Below are 19845 nucleotides of genomic sequence, written 5' to 3'. Positions count from 1 at the left end.
ACAATTCAAAGAATTTTCATTGACTAAACAGAAAAACCAGACCTGTAATGGACTAAGAGTGAATTGAGAAAACCATTTTTAAAAAATTCTGATAAAAAAATAAGAAAAAAAAAACAGAAAATCAATGTGAAAATGCCGCATGTGAACAAAAAAACCACTAACAAGAAATGAAAATTTAATTCACACAAAAAAACTAGGCATAGAATGAGCTTTGAATGGATTGGGAAAACCATTTAGAAAAAAATCCGATCCAAAAAATCGAAAAAACAGTAAAAATTAGAGTGAAATTGCCGCATGTGAACAAAAAACCACTACCGAGAAACCGAATTTTTGTTCAAACACCATTTTCTCACTCTACTTTAAAATTAGAGCGAAAAAATTCACGCCGCAAAACCACTCGCTTTTTCGCTCCATTTCCTGTTTCGGCGTGACCAAAATCACTACTCCAATTTGACTTCAAAAATCATGAAAATGTGTGAACAGATCTTAAAAAGAAAAACATAGCCGGAAGAATTCCGGAAACGACTCGAAGTGAAAATCCATTCAAACGCCATCCAACTACTCATCAAACAAAACGTGCCTTCACTAATTTATGATTATCTTGAAACAAAGTCATGAAACAAAAATGTAAAAAAAAATAAAATCAAATCTTAAAATATGATAAAAAATCTGATCAAATTTTGTTATAAATTGAGATCCCGAAAAAAGTATCTCTGCCAAAATAACTTCATCAAAACAACTAGTACTTACAAAAACCACTTATGTGAATTTTGAAAAAATATTTTGGGCTAAAATTATGAAAAAACAACTTTCACTGAAAAACTGGAAAAAGTTACAAAATTTTTTTAAAATTTCAAAAACATATAAATCCAAAGAAAAATTCCCTTCAGCCAATAGGGCATCCAGATGCTCGCAAAATAATAGGCAAGTCACAATAGGCAAAGAAACTTAGCTAAAAACAGAAAAAAAAATCGAAAAAATGCAAAAAATTAAGAATAGTTCCAATTTTCGCCATTTTTTTGTCATACTTCTCAACAAAAAAATGTTTCTTATCCACAAAACTGTAACCAAATGTTATCATAAAATTGCTCAAGTAGATGGGGTTTCTTCAATACCCATTTGAGCCAGTAAAACAAAATAATCGTCAAAAAAACGCAAAAATTAGCCCGAAAATCAGCAAAATACATTAAAAACCTCCGAATTATCACAAAATTCATATTAATTTCCAGAAACCTTCAAACCACTACCGACACCAGCCTAAAATTAAAACAAAATCATAACCAAACCTCTTAACCAAAATAAATGAAAAAAACTGCTTTAAAATGCCGCACGTGAACAAAAAATTTCGCTCGCTTAGAGAAAATTTTTTCACACATCAATTTCTCGCTCTCTCAAAAACGGCGGTATGAACAAAAACCACTCTCTTTTCGCTCCGCTCTTCACTTTTGCTCAGCGCCAAAATCACTCCCAATTTTTTCACGCGTTTCATTTCCCGCTTCAAAAATCACTCCAATAAAATTGATTTAAAAAAAGGACTTCTCCAATACTCCTCTTCGAGTCGTAAAAAGACAGCGCCCCAATACAATTCAAATTCTTTGAATTGTAAAAAAGTAAAAAAAAAATACGAGCGCAATAATAGCCGGCTGAGAAGATGAGGGCGGCTATTAACAAGAACTGGAAAAACTGCGTTAAACGACAATTTAGTTTTCTGCCACTTGTTTCTTAAAATTTCTGAGCAGCAATAATGAGCAAAATGCATATTCAGATATAATCCAAAGATACCAGCTGCAATAATATACTTACTATTGCTGGCTGGGTTCAATTTGGGTGCCTTTGGCAGTCTCTGTTCGATGTGTGTGGATATGAGGCTTGACTCCAGGGGTGGCTGAAGGGTAACTGACTTCCAGAAAGACTTGGCCAACTCTATTGTGTCTGGATCGGTGCCAGAGAAAAGTAACTTCTCTTCTATCTGAAACAACATTACTGAACGAAGGCGAACACGACTGCACTATTGCGTCAGAATATTTAAACTTGACAACCCAACTGTAAACAAAAACCAAGCCAGCAGATTGCCGGAAAATTGCCGCCATTGAACCCCTTGAGGCCCATCGTGATGGAAACAGAAAAAGAATTAAAGAGACAAATTGACATTTTCTAAGTGTAAAAAATGTTCTAATTTAGCGACCAGTTTAAGTTAGATTACACAACCATGCTGTTATTCGGCTTCTGTTAAGCAAATAATGAGGGCTAATAAGCTAATACTGAAAGCAGCTACAAATTTAACTCTGATAACCTAGAACACTAATTTATTGACGGGGCATCATCATTCTATCCCATTGCTTTTAATTTTCCCTTGACCGCATTCACTATATCTGGTAAAATTTATTTGAATGAATTCTAAAGTCAGGACACAAGCTTAATGATAATACCTGTTAGAAAATCGGGGGTAAAAAGTAGTCAATTACTGAAAATTCGAGAGGCAGCTCAACCTAGTGAATTAGTTTGCTATTGAATCTTAAAAGCGCACGTAGAAAGCACGTACGCAACATACGTATGTGTTTGCCTTACATGTGTCTAAGTTTTTGCCAACATAGTTGCCCTCATCGGTCTAAGTTCGCTTCCTTTACAAGTAGCCCTCTCGCAGTACTAAAATCTCAATTTTGACTCTCTCAAAAGGGCGCGAAAAACCGTCAAATTCTTTACCATTTGATTCTCTAAATTCGTTAGAAAACAGATAATAGCCTCCTTGACCGACTAAGATTTTCCTTCTAATATAAAACTATAAGTATACTCTAAGTAACTATAAGTATAAGTGGGCAATTTTGATACCTTAATGCAATACGTTTCTGAACGTTAAGTCATAGTGCTAAGGTTTTTATCAGTTAATCCCATTTCTTTTGATTAGGTTCATTTGACCTAGTCCTTACTCAACACATTGGGTAATTCAGAAATAGCCGGCAGATTGCCGGAAAATAGCCGCGATAGACGCTTGTGGCCTTCCATGGAATTGAAACACCTAAAAAAAAGATAGACAGATTGACCACATGTCCATTAATAGACCACTAGCATTTTTGGGTCAGATTCGGACTGTTATTTTTATGACACATACGCTCTACAGGGAAAAAAAAACCTAAGAGCTTTTTCAAAACTAATACTCAAGACTCTAATACTCAAGAATTAGGGCATCTACGTTTGGCACTAATTAGATGCACACTATTGATGTTTAACTAGCAAATGTTCATAAAATTTAAAGTTCATTAAGGGAGTACAAAAGTCATTTTTTGAGTGATGTAAGTCTTGCAATTGACCTAGAAGCAGAAATCACTGAAATTGAAAAGTCAATGGTCGCAAGAAATATCGATGGAGACGACGAATTAAACATAACCGACTAACGTCGGGCGAAATGCTCTCAAACGACCGGCGAGCGGTTGGCTTCGTCAGAAGCTAGGCACCGTTTAGTGAGGCTAGTTTTAGCTTAATTAAGAGGCGTAAGTGAGCGCAGCAGGGGGGGGGGGGCACCGGGGGGCTGATGGGGTGGCAACTGGGGGGATCAATCTCTAAGAACCGCCCATAAGTGTAAGTCTCCAAAACATTCTTTGAATCGCCTACTTGAAGACTAGTCAGCTGAAATGATCTAACAGCACTTAATGCCCGCTGGGCGGTAACTGTTCATCTCGTTTTTGAGGAAAAATCAAATGCCTCAGACGAAAAATTGGTCAAGCGAAAAATCGCATTAAACAAGACTGACAGGACTAATATAATTGCTACAAATTTCGTTTGAGAGCAATTAAAAAAACACGTTGTCCCCCAAAAAATAAATAAAATCCATTCAGTTGCAACAGTGAGTGAGATGCAAAACCCGATCGGACTCAAAACGAAATAAAAAGAAAACATAGCAGTACAATTCCTAAATTACAACCCAAACACATGAATTACCTGATGACCTGAAAATGATGATAATACCTCATAGACATTAATGATGCCTGTTATGGAATAAGGGGGAAAATAGTCAGGCACTAAAAATTCGAGAAGCAGCTCAACCTAGTAAATTAGTTTGCAATTGAATCATAGAAACAGTGGAAAGTACGTAACCAACATGTTTTTTTTTCTTTTACCCTCATCAGTGTAAGTTTTCTTGCCCGACATAGTTACCCTCTCGCAGAAGTAAAATCTCGATTTTTAATCTCCCAAATGACTAAAAAAACCGTCAACATTTTTCCTATTTGATTCTCTAAATACGTTAGAATAGATCACAGTACCCTTGCGCTTTTCTTGAATGTTGCGGCATAGTGCTAAGATTTTTATCAGTTAGTCCCAATTCGTTTGATTAGGTTCAATTGGATTGGACCATACTCACCACATTGGGTAATTCAATGAGAAAAAAATTAAACCCATTCAGTTGAAACAGTGAGATAAGAAATGCGACCGAATGTAAAACGAAAATCAAAACATAGCAGTACAATTCCTAAATTACAACCCAAATAATTGAATTAACTAATGACGTGAACATAAACACTTTTTCAGCAGCGCCGAATTTTTACAGAGAACAAAACCCACAATTCTAAATGCCCAAAATAAACAAAAAAAATGTCGCATTCCGAAAAGAAGTGCTGTAAAAAATTATTAATAGCAACACTTTACTTTACTACTGAGACTACACGTTCTGAGGAAGCGTATACCTTACAACAACCTAAGTTAAATCAGTGACAGTAAAAATTGGACAGTGAAATTTGGTAAAAATCATTGAAAACGAAAGAACAAGTACACATACAAACAAAAATCAAGAAAAACTTCATGAAATCGAGAAAACCAATTTTCTCGCATTATTATTAGACCAACCATAATAAACACACAAACACAATTAACTTTGGAAAAAAAGAAATCGAGAAAAGTTGTATCAAATCTCTTTTCCCTAAATTTCGTATAAAACAACCATTGTACCAGCAAAACTTGTAGACCGAGCCTACAATCACTCTGATTCAATTCAGATACCAATAATATCCATAAACATTACAAAAGACCTAAAAAATGGGAACGAATAGCCTTAAAACCTGGATGGAAAACCTTCAAAATAGTGTTAAACTTCCAATAAGCTTCAAAATCCATTAAAATCTGAATATAAAACTACTTGAGTGTTTAATAACTTCCTGTACAACATAAAAACTTTATAAAACAAGTTCAAAAAGCAGCACAAGAACAACAAAAATGCTTGCTTATCAAAAAAAATTAAACACATACTCGCTGTGTTTCAAAAGATGGTATGGACAAATAACCACTCTCTATTCTGCGCGTTTCGAATTTATTTCACCGAAACAAAGCTTATTTACACCCATGAACTTCGTGTTTTTCTGCTCGCCAAATATTACCAAATAAAACAGACAACCTTAACGCCTCTTCGAGTCACAAAAAGACAGCTCCCAATACAATCCAAATTCATTAGTTTGTAAAAAGGATAGCGCTCGCCTAAATAATAGCTGACAGCGGCTATTAATATTTGAATTTTTCAGTAAAAAAATATACAAGACTCGAACCCAATGTGAGCTTCGCGTTCTAGCAGTACGCATATTGGCTGAATTAGTTTAGATTTCACATTTATATACTGCAATGTGGGTTATTACACAAAATTGACAAGAGAAGTGGGAGTCGAAAGCGTCGAAAACTGTTCTTTACCCTTTACACTATGATCTGAGGAGTTTCGAATAATTTTACACTTGAAACACTACCAGAGCTCTAAGAGAGATCAGCGATTTAATGCACTCCGAGCTTTACAATATGTTAATCCCGTGTTTGAGGACGAAAAGTTAAAACCGTCAGACGAAAATTTGATCAAGCGAAAAATAGCATAACATAACCGACTAACGTCGGGCAAATTGTTCTCAAACGACCGGCAAGTAGTGTGCTTCGTCAGTAGCTAGCCACCACAGTTTAGTGAGGCTAGCTTTAGCTTGATTCGACTCTGCAACTTTTAGTTTTCTAGCCTTGTTAGTAAATAAATCAAATAAATGATATTTTAAAAATTTGCAGAATATTGCAAAATTAAAAAGAAAAGCTTCCAGATTTCGCAGTGAAATTGTTCAAAACTATTTTTTTTCTCTGAAGTTATGTCAAGGAACCCGTCTGCAACACTTGAAAAGCTTCGTTGCCCAGTAATGATCGTTAAACTCAAGAAAAGGACAAATACTCAAAAAATTTTGAAAACAATCGCAAACTTTCAGAAAATCTTGCAAAGATTCAAGATATTGAAATCTTCAAAACCATTTTTTGTCTCCAGAGATTATCTGGTATTCCTATTCCAAGATTTAATTAGTTTCATTGCCTCATAAAGATCCATAAACTTGGAAGATAAATATTTTCCGAAAAAATTGAAAAATTAAATTTTATCAAAAAAATGGAAAAAGCTGGAGTGATTTAAATATTGATAAGCATTCCATTAAGTCTAAGAACTATGCGACAGCTTATCATCAAAACGTGGGAGGAGGGCCCTAGGACCCCCTTGCCGGAAAAAATGATAAAAAAAATTCAAAAACATTCAAAACACTTGAAAGGATTGCAAAAATATAAAAAGTGAAAGCTATTCCACGACAAATAAAATTTTTCAAGTAACTAATTATCAAACCCTTAAGGACGTTTCCCGGGCCCCTGCGTCTGGAAGAATGTGAATAATGAAAAGTAATCGTCAAAAAAACTGAGAAAATTTTGAAAACAATCGCAAATTTTAACAAAATCTTGCTAAAATTCAAGATAAAAAATCTTCAAAGACACTGCATTGTCTTAAGAGATTATCTAGTATCCCTACTTTAAGCTTTAAATAGTTTCACTGGCTCGTAAATATCCATAAACGATGAACATATTAATTTTCGGAAAATCTGAAAAAAATTTAAATTTAATCAAAAAATTGCTAAAGCTGGAGTCATTAGAAGATTGATAACGACTCCATTAACTCCAGAAAATATGCGGCAGCTTATCATCAGAACTTGGAGGAGGTCCGTACGACCCTGGTGCCGGAAAAGATGATAGAAATTCAAAAGATTCAAGGTTCATAAAACTTGAAAAAAAAAAACGTTTTAAAAATTGCTGATATTAAAATCTTGAAAAACATTCCATTACGTCTGGAAGCTATGCAGTAACCTGTAATCAAACCTTAGAGGAGGTTATGTGCCTCTTGAGGCTGGAGAATCTAAGAAATTACAAAAACATTAAAAACTTGAAAACACTAAGTTTTATTTAAAAAATTGCTAAAAATTGTAATATTTAAAAGTTGAAAATTAATCCATGGCAAAAAATGCCAGTAACTTATTATCAAACCCTAACGGAGGTTTTATGACCGCTGAGGCTCAAAAAACCTGAACAATGAAAACAAATGTCAAAAAATTGAAAAAAATTGAGAGTTTCTAAAAAAATGCTAAAATTCGTGATGTTGAAATCTTGAAAAAATTCCATTACAATTAGAAAAAATACAGTACCAATTGTTAAACCCTAGAGGAGGTTCCTCGGCTTTTGAGGCTGGAGTAACCTAAAAACCGACAAAAATTTTCAAAAACTTGAAAAAAATGAAAGTTTTATAAAAAAAAAATCGCAAAAATTTATCATATTAAAAAAGTGAAAGCCATTCTTTGGAAGATAAATTTTTTTCAGTAGCCATTTATCAAACCGTTAAGGACGTATTCTGGCCCCTGCGTCCGGAAAGACGTGAATAATGGAAAATAAATGTCAAAAAAATGAAAAAATGTGCACGCGTTGTCAAAAAATATGCTAAAAATCGTGATGTTAAAATGTTGAAACCATTCCACTACTACTAGAAACTATGCAGTAACCTATTATAAAACCCTAGAGGAGGTTCCTTGACACCTAGGGCTGAAAAACTCAAAAAAACTCAAGACTAATACTCTCATTACTCTAATACTCTAATTAGGGCATCTACGTTTGGCACTAATTAGATGCACACTATTGATGTTTAACTAGCAAATGTTCATAAAATTTAAAGTTCATTAAGGGAGTACAAAAGTCATTTCTTGAGTGATGTAAGTCACGCAATTGAGCTAGAAGCAGAAATCACTGAAATTGAAAAGTCAATGGTCTCAAGAAATATCGATGGAGACGACAAATTAAACATAACCGACTAACGTCGGGCGAATTGCTCTCAAACGACCGGCGAGCGGTTGGCTTCGTCAGAAGCTAAGCACCGATTAGTGAGGCTAGTTTTAGCTTAATTAAGGGGCGTAAGTGAGCGCAGCAGGGGGGGTGCACCGGGGGCTGATGGGGAGGGAGGGGGGCTGAGCAACCGTGTGGGGTGGGGGGCAACAGCGCGGTGGGGGGTTAACAGTGGAGGGTGTCCTCAACCTCTAAGAACCGCCCCATCACACCATAAGTATAAGTCTCCATAACAGTTTGAGCTGAAAGGCTCTAAGAGTACTTAATGCCCGCTGGGCGCTACCTGTTCATCCCGTTTTTGAGGACAAAAAGTCAAAAGCGTCAGACGAAAAATCGGTCAAGCAAAAAATCGCATAAAAAAGACCGACAGGACTAATATAATTGCTACAAACTTCGTTTGAGAGCAATTAATAAACATAACCGACTAACGTCGGGCGAATTGCTCTCAAACGACCGGCGGGCGGTTGTCAGCACCTAGCCACTGTTTAGTGAGGTTAGCTTTCGCTTGATTGAAGAGGCGTGAGGCTAGGGTAATAGACGATATTATCACGCCACATAACAGCCGCTGAAGTCAACAAAAGAGTTAAGGAGAGAGAGAGAGAGTGCGAGGTAAAACGTGAGCGAGAAAGATAAGGAAAGAAACGCCAACCAACACACACACTGAGAGAAAGAGAGAGAGAGAGCTAGAAATTTTTCCATGAGATTCTAGCCTTGTTAGTAACTAAATCATATAAAAAACTGAAAGTGCAAAATTCAGAAGAAAACTTTCCACATTTCGCAGTGACTAAAATGTTCAAAGAACATTTTTTGCCTCTGGATTTTTGTCATGTAACCCATCTGCAAGACTTAAAAAGCTTCGTTGGCCAGTATTAATCGCTAAACTCAAAAAAGGACTCAAAAACTGAAAATAAAATGACAAAAATTTCAAAAAAAAAAATTGAAAAAATCGTAAATTTTATTAAAAAATCGAAAAAATTTGTGATATTAAAAAATTCAAAACTATTCTATCGCAATAAAAATTGTTCAGTAACCTATTATCAAAGCCTATACGAGGTTTCTTGGGCTGGAAGAACTCAGATAATGACAAATTTTGAAAAATTTGAAAAAAAAATTCAAGTTTTATCCAACAATTGCTAAAAATCGTGATGTTCAAATGTTGAAAAACATTCTATTACCACTAGAAACTATGCAGCAACGTATTATCAAACCCTTCAGGAGGTTGTCTGAACCCTGAGGCTGAAAAATCTTGAATAATGAAAATATATGTCAAAAAATTTTAAAAATATAGCAATTTTTGTCAAAAAAATGCTAAAATTCGTGATGTTTAAATCTTAAAAATGATTCCATTACTTCTAGAAACTACATAGTAACCTATTATTAAACCCTCGAGGAAGTTCCTTGGCTCTTGAGGCTGGATAAACCTAAAAAACGACAAAAACTTTCAAAAACATTGAAAAAATTTGCAAAATTTATCAAAAATGCAAAAAATTCGCAGTGTTGAAATGGTGAAACCATTCTATTACCACTAGAAACTATTCAATTACCTATTATCAAATCCTAGAGTGGATTCCTTGACACCTAGGGCTGCTAGGGCTGAAAAAACTTAAAAAACTGACAAAAATTTTCAAAAATCTTGAAAAACATACCCGGCAGATTGCCGGAAAATAGCCGCCGTTGATTCCAATAAGCATGATTGCGATTGAAAGAAAAGAAGACATTGAAAAAAAAAAGATTTTTGAACAAAAACGTTTTTTAAGTCCGATTTATTTTGATGGCATTTCGTAGTTGAACATACTTCTGTTTCTTAGAGAGAGGCTAGAGGGGCTACTATCAATACCAATAAGCATTACAGATGGTAACTAAGACTTATAGGAACGACGTTCAAATAGCGGGCATCTAAAATTGGGCTTTATGGGTTTATCCCGTTTCCACTTCTGACTTCAATTTTTTATACTAACTCTGTTCATTTTGAATTGCTTTGCTGAGCAACTGATGTTCACAATCACTTTTAGCAGAATGAGAGAAGAGAGAAACTAGCCTAGAGAAATCAAAAAGATTTCACGCAAAATGTTGAAAAGGCGGCAAAATGAGGTAAAGCGAAACATTTTTTTATTCGACGAAGTAAAAAAAAAAAGGAGCGCTATAATAGCCGGCTGAGAAGATGAGGGCGGCTATTAAAAAAATTGTGAAAATTAGTATAAATTTGCGTTTTTAGCCAGCGGTTATTCGTCAGTAGCTAGCCACGGGTGGGGGGAGGGTGCCGATGGGGGTGGCGACAGTCGGGTGGGGGGTGGGGGGGCAACAGGGCGGTGGGGGGCAATAGTGGGGGGGGGTCAGCAGTGGGGGGGGGGGGTCTTCAACCTCTAAGAACCGCTGTTCACACCATAAGTATAAGACTCCAAAACTGTTTGAGCTGAAACAGAGCTAAAAGGCTCTAAGAGCACTTAATGCCCGCTGGGCGCTGCCTGTTTATCCCGTTTTTGAGGACGAAAAGTCAAAAGCGTCAGACGAAAAATTGGTCAAGCGAAAAATCGCATTAAAAAAAGACCGACAGGACTAATATAATTGCTACAAACTTCGTTTGAGAGCAATTAAAAACACCCCAGGACTAATATAATTGTTCTTGAGAGCAATTAGACAAATAAGGGTGAAAGTAATCCATGAGTGAGAGAGAAATAACCTCGCTATCGTTGCTTCTGTCATCCTCAACATTTGCAGCCGCAGCAACAGCTGATCCACTGAGCGCATCACTATCACTCGGACTCCCTCCACTCACATTCAAACTGCTTCCTCCCCCACTAGTACTACTGTTCTCATTCCCAACAGAATGGTTAACACCATTTCCTGAAATCATCCAGTAACATAGCCGGCAGATTGCCGTAAAATAGCCACAACCTAGACCGTTTAGATCCTCTAATTTAAAAAAAATCACCCACACTAAACATAGCCGGCAGATTGCCGGAAAATAGCCGCCGTTGATGCGCTACACGCACATCGGGATTGTATTAGAAAAAGAAAAAAGAGATAGAAATTGACAAAAATTTTCTGAAGTTTCAAAAATTGTTCTAATTTAGAGTGCAGTTTCAGTTCGATTCTATATCTATACTTACTTCAGCTTCTCAACTGGAGGATATTAAGTGTAATACTAACATCAGCTAGCAATCGCTCTAATGAACTTTGATAACCTAATTTCAGCGCACTTAACATTTAATCAACACCTGTTGCGATAATAGCAGTTACATAAACTGCCATCTAAGAAAATTTTAATGCCTGATCGACACCGGAAAAACACTTCATCATTAGACTACGAGTTTATCACACTCTTTTATCGCCACTAAGTAAACGGTGGCGATAAAAGAGTGGAGATAAACTCGTAGGCTAATTAAGGAAACAGTTTGATAAACTTGTAGTCTAAAAAAAAACAAACATGATCGCAACAGGTGTTGATTTAAAAAATTTCCACAAGGTTGTTATCGCCCAAGAAGTTATCATAACACCTCGGCTTCGCCTCAGAATTTATTAACTTCTCGGTGGCGATAACAACCGTGCGGTAAAACTCATTGACTTTTAGTATTAAATTGCCGCCAATTGAGTTCAGTTGCTTGAAATTGTGAAAGAGAGAGAGCCTTAGATCACGCAAAACGCAGAAACTCAAAGGCGTAAAGGTCATTCGACAAGTCAAAAAACGGTCAAGCAAAAAATTTGCAACAAAAACATAGCTGGTAGAATACCGGAAACGACGGAAGCGTCGTTCATTATAATCTAACATAACCTTACCGAAATCAGAACATCGAAATAGGCACGAGAAAAAAAGTAGCCCAATAAAACACATTGGAAATTTAGTGGAGGTTGTAGATAGATGAGGGAGGTAGGTGTGGGGGTGCAGGTATGCAGGCGGGGGAGGGGGCGGTAGCGTAGTGAGGAGAGGTGGGCAGGTGGGGGGTCTGTAGATTAGATAAGTAAGGATAACGTATATAGGATCAAAAAATCTCAAAATGACCTCTTCAGCTTGAAAATTACTAGCAGTTCCTTATAAATATACATTACAACCTAAGCTAATGAAGTCAACAATCAAAAACAAAGGTAAATGTTCGAAACGAACGAAGTCAAAATTCAAGTAAAAAAACTCGCCCCAACTAAAAAGAACAACCGGTAAAATAACGGAAACGACTCAAAGAGTCGTGCAAAAAACTCTTTTCTAACCCTACCTATTTCAAAACAATGAAAGGAAGAGATAAGAAAGCAATAGTGTGAGAAAAATCAATTTGGGGTAGAACTTCAGGTAGGTATGTGGGGGTGTAGTTGGGCGGGAGTAGGTGTGTGGTGGTGAGGGGTAGTGGGGGGAGGGAGAGGGAGATATTTTAGATAGGTTGGAGGGACTTATATAGGATCAAAAATTGTCGAAATGACCTTTTATCCTTGAATATTACCATCAGCTCTGAAGTACTATATATTACAAGCCCAGCTATTTTTTAAGTCCGATGTTTGAAAACAAAAGTCAACGTTCTAAAACAAGTCAATGCTCGAAAACAAACGCCAAAATTCAAGTCGTGCCTTTAGCTAAAAACATAGCCAGTAGAACAACTGAACTGACTCGAAGAATCGTGCAATAAAAATTCTTATCTAACCCTCCCTATTTAAAAAAATTAAAATCAAAAAGCAATTTATAGTCAGAAAAAATCAATTTACAGTGGGAAATGTCTGTTAGTAGGTGGAGAGAAAAAAAGTAGAGGTGGGGGTAAGTAGTTGGGGAAGGTAGGTGGGGAGGGGGCGGTAGGTGGTGGGGGGAGCCAATTCTTTGGGGGAGAGGGTGGTCTAGATAGTTTGGAGTGACTTGTATTCATTCAAAAGTTCACAATTACGTCTCATCTTGAATAATACCAGCAATTCCTAATTACTATACATTATAAACTAATTTAGTGTTAAGGTCCAGTGTTCGATAACAAAAATCAAGGTTCTAAATCTGAAGTCAAAGTTCGAAAACAAAAGTCAAAAGTACAAGTCATGAAAAAACTTGCGTCAGCAAAAAAAACATAGCTGGTAGAACACCTGAAACGACACGAAGAGTCGTGCCAAAGCTCTTAGCTAACCCTACATATTTCAGAAATATGAAAAAAGAAATAAAGCAATATAAACGTTCTAAAACAAAAGTCAATGTTCGAAAACAAAAGTCGATGACTACTGGTTAAAAAACAGCCGGTGGAATACCGGGAACGACTCGAAGAATCGTGCGCTAAAAAATCTTCCATAAACCTATATATTTCAGAAATATGAATTAAACATAGCCAGCAGATTTCCGGAACAGCTGCAAAAAATAGACCTACATGCCGTAAAGATAGAAACAGATACATATCTAAAATGAAAAAAATCGACGCCGCTCGAAAAGCTAGGTAAAAAACATTCAGCGATATATAAATAAAGCTTGCTAAAATTCATTCCGAGGAAGCCCTTTATTAGGGACCTTTACTGCCTTTGAAAGTTGCTTTGACCTTAAACAAATTCAAGTTAAACATAAATTTTAAAGTGCAGAAGTCATTTTATTGAGTGAGGTAAGCCATGTATGATCCAATTCTAGTCACGCAATCTAGTACGATCTTAAAATCTTTGATAGGGAGAGAGAGAGAGAGAGAGAGAAATGAAGTTACGCGCGCAAACTCCATCAGTGAGAGGAAAAAGTTATTCAGAAAATTTGACTTTTTCAGCCTTTCTGAGTGAACAAATGTAAAACAAAAAACAGCATCAGACGACGAACCAAAAAAAACGAAGAGAACCGCAATATAGCTCCGCTCAGCTTATAGCTATAAAACAAAATCAATAAACAGTGAAACATAGCCAGCAGATTGCCGGAATAGCTGCGAAAGAACAGACTTGCGTGCCGTATGATAGAGATAGAAACAGATACAGATATAAGTTGAAAAAACTTATCGACGCCGCTCAAAAAGCTATGTAAAAGAATTAAACGATATATTAATAAAGCTTGTTAAAAATCATTGCGCAGAGGTCTTTCCATTAGGGACCCTTATTATACACATGAGTTCCTTTGACCTTAAAATGATTCAAAACAAACTTGAATTTTAAAGTGCAAAAAGTCATTTTATTGAGTGAGGTAAGTCACTTATGATCAAAATCTAATCATGCTAAGAAAGTTTGCTAGAGAGAGTGAGAAATGATGTAACGCGCGCAAGAGCAGTTAGTGAGAGGAAGAATTCATTCAGAAAATTTGACTTTTCAGCTTTGAGGTGTGAACAAATGTAAAACGAAAAAAGCGTCAGACGACGAAACAAAAAAAACCAAGAGCACCGCAATATAGCTCCGCTCAGCTTACCGCTTCGCAGCTATAAAAAACAACTTTTAATGAGAACTGTGGGTACGTAGGTGGGGGGGGGGGCTGGGTTGTTGGGGCGGGGGAGGGGATAGGTTAGATATGGAGGGACTTATATGGGATATAAAATTTTCGAAAAGACCTTTTCATCTTGAATATTACCATCAGTTTTTAATTACTATACATTACAGACTGAGCTATTTTTAAAGTCCATTGTTCTAAGACAGAAGTCAATGTTTGAAAAGAAATCAAATTTCAAGTCATGACTTCAGCTAAACATAGCCGGCAGATTGCCGGAATAGCTGCGAAAGAATAGACCTGCGTGCCATATAGAGATAGAAAGAGATACAGATCTAAATTGAAAAAAAATCGACGCTGCTCAAAAAACTAGGCAAAAACATTCAGCGATAAATTAGTAAAGCTTGTTAAAATTCATTCCACAGAAGCCTCTTATTAGGGACCTTTACTGCACATAGGAGTTCCTTTGACCTTAAACAAATTCAAATTAAACTTAAGTTTTAAAGTGCATGAGTCATTTTACTGAGTGAGGTAAGTCACGTATGAACAAATTCTAATCACGCAAACAACCTAAAAACTTTCGCTAAAGCGAGTGGGAAATGACATCACGCGCGCAAATGCCGTTAGTGAGAGTAAGAAGTCATTCAGAAAATTTGACTTTCTCAGCCTTGCTGTGTGAACAAATGTAAAACAAAAAACAGCATCAGACGACGAACAAAAAAAACGAAGAGAACCGCAATATAGCTCCGCTCAGCTTATAGCTATAAAACAAAACCAATAAACAGTGAAACATAGCCAGCAGATTGCCGGAATAGCTGCGAAAGAATAGACTTGCGTGCCGTATGATAGAGATAGAAACAGATACAGATATAAGTTGAAAAAACTTATCGACGCCGCTCAAAAAGCTATGTAAAAGAATTAAACGACAAATTAATAAAGCTTGTTAAAATTCATTGCACAGAGGCCTTTCCATTAGGGACCCTTATTATAAATATGAGTTCCTTTGACCTTAAACTGATTCAAAACAAACTTGAATTTTAAAGTGCAAAAGTCATTTTATTGAGTGAGGTAAGTCACTTATGATCAAAATCTAATCATGCTAAGAACGTTTGCTAGAGAGAGTGAGAAATGATGTAACGCGCGCAAGAGCAGTTAGTGAAAGGAAGAAGTCATTCAGAAAATTTGACTTTTCAGCTTTGAGGTGTGAACAAATGTAAAACGAAAAAAGAGCGTCAGACGACGAAACAAAAAACATAGCTGGCAGATTGCTAGAAAATAGCCGCAAAAGAATCGTAGATCGGCAGTCTAAAAAAACAGTTAAGACAGACCAAAAAATTCGTCTTTTCATTGAAGGCTGATCTGTTGTATTTTGATTAAAAATCTGTATAAGTTATTGCTGCCTCTATTAGCTGATCTCAAATAACCTTCATTTAGAGTGACACACCCATTTGACCTCATCTCTTTCAATTAAAGTAAACAAAAGTCAATTTCAAAGTGAGGAAGTCATTTTTGAGAGTGAGGTAAGTCAAGTGTGACCAAACTTACCGCTTCGCAGCTATAAAAAACAACTTTTAATGAGAACTGTGGGTACGTAGGTGGGGGGGGGGGGGGGGGTGGGTTGTTGGGGTCGGGGGAGGGGATAGGTTAGATATGGAGGGACTTATATGGGATACAAAATTTTCGAAATGACCTTTTCATCTTGAATATTACCATCAGTTGTTAATTACTATACATTACAGACAGCTATTTCTAAAGTCCATTGTTCTAAGACAGAAGTCAATGTTTGAAAAGAAATCAAATTTCAAGTCATGACTTCAGCTAAACATAGCCGGCAGATTGCCGGAATAGCTGCGAAAGAATAGACCTGCGTGCCATATAGAGATAGAAAGAGATACAGATCTAAATTGAAAAAAAAATCGACGCCGCTCGAAAAACTAGGCTAAAAACATTCAGCGATAAATTAGTAAAGCTTGTTAAAATTCATTCCACAGAAGCCTCTTATTAGGGACATTTACTGCAACTAGGAGTTCCTTTGACCTTAAACAAATTCAAATAAAACTTAAGTTTTAAAGTGCAAGAGTCATTTTATTGAGTGAGGTAAGTCACGTATGATCAAAATCTAATCACGCAAATAACCTAAAAACTTTCACTAAAGCATAGGAGTTCTTTGACCTTAAACAAATTCAAATTAAACTTAAGTTTTAAAGTGCAAGAGTCATTTTATTGAGTGAGGTAAGTCACGTATGATCAAATTCTAATCACGCAAACAACCTAAAAACTTTCGCTAAAGCGAGTGGGAAATGACATCACGCGCGCAAATGCCGTTAGTGAGAGGAAGAAGTCATTCAGAAAATTTGACTTTCTCAGCTTTGCTGTGTGAACAAATGTAAAACGAAAAAAGAGCGTCAGACGACGAAACAAAAAACATAGCTGGCAGATTGCTAGAAAATAGCCGCAAAAGAATCGTAGATCGGCAGTCTAAAAAAACAGTTAAGACAGACCAAAAAATTCGTCTTTTCATTGAAGGCTGATCTGTTGTATTTTGATTAAAAATCTGTATAAGTTATTGCTGCCTCTATTAGCTGATCTCAAATAACCTTCATTTAGAGTGACACACCCATTTGACCTTATCTCTTTCAATTAAAGTAAATAAAAGTCAATTTCAAAGTGAGGAAGTCATTTTTGAGAGTGAGGTAAGTCAAGTGTGACCAAAAATTTAATCACGCTCATGAACAAAACAACTCGCTCCACTAAGAGCGAAAAATGACGTCACACATGCAATTCAGTTGAAATTGCATGAACAAATGAACAAAAAGTGGCTGTGACGTCATATGGTCGTAACAAAAATCATGACGACGAAATAAAAAAACATAGCAGGACAAGTCCTGACGTACAATTCAAAGAATTATCATTGACTTAACAAACAATTAAACCTAGAACGGACAATGACTGAATTGGGAAAACCATTTCTAAAAAAAATCAGATGAAAAAACAAAAAAAAAACAGAAAATCAATGTCAAAATGCTGCTAGGGAGAACAAAAAACCACTAGTGAGATATGTAATTTTGATTCTAACAAAAAACTAGGTCGAAAATGAGCTGTGAATGGATTGGGAAAACTATTTAGAAAAAAAAACCGATCCAAAATCGAAAAAACAATAAAAATCAGAGTGACAATGCCGCATGTGAACAAAAAATCACTACCGAGAAACCGAATTTTTGTTCAAACACCGTTTTCTCACTCTGCTTTAAAACTAGAGCGAAAAAAATTCACACCGCAAAACCACTCGCTTTTTCGCTCCATTTCCTGTTTCGGCGTGACCAAAATCACCACTCCAATTTGACTTCAAAAATCATGAAAATGTGTGAACAGATCTTAAAAAAAAAGACAGCGCCCCAATACAATTCAAATTCTTTGAATTGTAAAAAACCAAGAGAAGGCCAATAATAGCCCCAGCTATCGCCGTGCGGCTATTAATAAAAAAACATAGCAGGACAAGTCCTGACGTACAATTCAAAAAACTTTCATTGACTAAACAGAAAAACTAGACCTAGAATGGACTATGAGTGAATAGAGAAAACCAATTTTAATAAATCTGATCAAAAAATACGAAAAACAAAACAGAAAATCAATGTCAAAATGCCGCATGTGAACAAAAAAACCACTAGCGAGAAATGAAAATTTAATTCAAACAAAAAACTAGGCCTAGAATGAGCTGTAAATGGATTGGGAAAACCCATCTAGAAAAAAAAATCCGATCCAAAAAATTGACAAAACAGTAAAAATCAGAGTGAAATTGCCGCATGTGAACAAAAAACTACTACCGAACTACTACCGAGAAACCGAAATTTTGTTCAAACACCGTTTTCTCCCTCTACTTTAAAATCAGAGCGAAAAAAATTCACGCCTCAAAACCTCTCGCTTTTTCGCTCCATTTCCTGTTTCGGCGAGATCAAAATCACTACTCCAATTTGACTTCAAAAATGTAGAAAATGTGTGAACAGATCTTAAAAAAAGACAGCGCCCCAATACAATTCAAATTCTTTGAATTGTAAAAAAAAACCAAGAGAAGGCCAATAATAGCCCCAGCTATCGCTGTGCGGCTATTTAAAAAAACCAAGAGCACCGCAATATAGCTACGCTCAGCTTACAGCTTCGCAGCTATAAGAAAACCTGTAGAATATCAATACTCCTCTTCGAGTCGTAAAAATACGCATACGTTTACAATAATTGCTTCTCTTCGAGAGCAATTAATGATTTTCAAATCGGGAAGACGACGAATGAATGACGAACCCCAATGAGACCAATAAAATCATCCCTCTAGGTGCGCGTCTATTAAACACACTAGCACCTAATAAGCGCGTCTCATTATTACACACCGTTAAACCCTAACGCGTTTGGAATCGCTTTTTAAATAATTTTTGAAATCTAAGTTAACAATCGGCCAGACTGCTCTAGATGAAACAAATTATTTGGATAATAGAAAACCCCGATTACCGCGCTACAGCTACCCTCAGATTACAGTTTCTACCTACCATTGCGTATTTGATTGTAGACTGCAGCATCATTAGTGGTGACTTGATTTTGCTGCTCTCTTGCAACTGAGGCAGCCGAGTTGACAGGTGTAGCAGTTACCTGCTGCTGTTTCATAGCCACCATCTCCTATCGCTAAATATTCAGTGTACTCATTAAGTCAATCTGGAAAACAATGAAGTTAACAAATGAGCACCCAACTACAACTATGTATGATTGTGTTTCAATTTTTTTTCTTCTGATTCTCAATTTATTTACCCGGAAAATCACAAAAATGAGAGAAAAAGCTATAATAAACATACCCGGCAGATTGCCGGAAAATAGCCGCCGTTGATTCCAATAAGCATGATTGGGATTGAACGAATAGAATATATTGAAAAAAAAAGATTTTTGTACAAAAATATTTTTTAAGTCCGATTTATTTTGATGGCATTTCGTTGTTGAACATACTTCTAATTCTTAGAGAGAGGCTACAGGGGCTACTATCAACACCAATAAGCATTAGAGGTGGTAACTAAGACTTATAGGAACGACGTTCAAATAGCGGGCATCTAAAATTGGGCTTTATGGGTTTATCCCGTTTCTATTTCTGACTTCAATTTTTTATACCGACTCTGTTCATTTTGAATTGCTTTGCTTAGCAACTGATGTTCAAATTCACTTTTAGCAGAATGAGAGAAGAGAGAAACTAGCCTAGAGAAGTCAAAAAGATTTCACGCAAAATGTCGAAAAAGCGTCAAAATGGTAAAGCGAAAAAAAGTTTGACGAAGTAAAAAAAAAATACGAGCGCAATAATAGCCGGCTGAGAAGATGAGGGCGGC

General features: G+C 36.2%; 1 protein-coding gene across 2 annotated transcripts in view; it reads right to left on the bottom strand.

Annotated features, from left to right (window-relative positions):
• Positions 1–19185, bottom strand: part of LOC142335994 (cilia- and flagella-associated protein HOATZ-like) — a 138852-nt gene extending 119667 nt beyond the window's left edge. Inside the window, exons 1-3 of one of the 2 annotated variants that reach the window (XM_075384432.1) lie at positions 19027–19185; positions 10832–10995; positions 1804–1969 (exon numbers count right to left, since the gene is read on the bottom strand). In XM_075384432.1, coding sequence (XP_075240547.1) covers positions 1804–1969; positions 10832–10995; positions 19027–19150 — 454 coding nt within the window. In that variant the 5' untranslated portion in view covers positions 19151–19185. The remainder of the gene's footprint in view (positions 1–1803; positions 1970–10831; positions 10996–19026) is intronic. The other variant, XM_075384433.1, reaches the window with a different exon arrangement.
• Between the last annotated feature and the right edge of the window lie 660 nt (positions 19186–19845).

This window comes from Convolutriloba macropyga, chromosome 3, assembly GCF_964194025.1.
Source record: "Convolutriloba macropyga chromosome 3, txConMacr16.3, whole genome shotgun sequence".
Lineage (NCBI taxonomy): Eukaryota > Metazoa > Xenacoelomorpha > Acoela > Convolutidae > Convolutriloba > Convolutriloba macropyga.
This window is presented reverse-complemented; position numbering and strand designations above follow the sequence as displayed.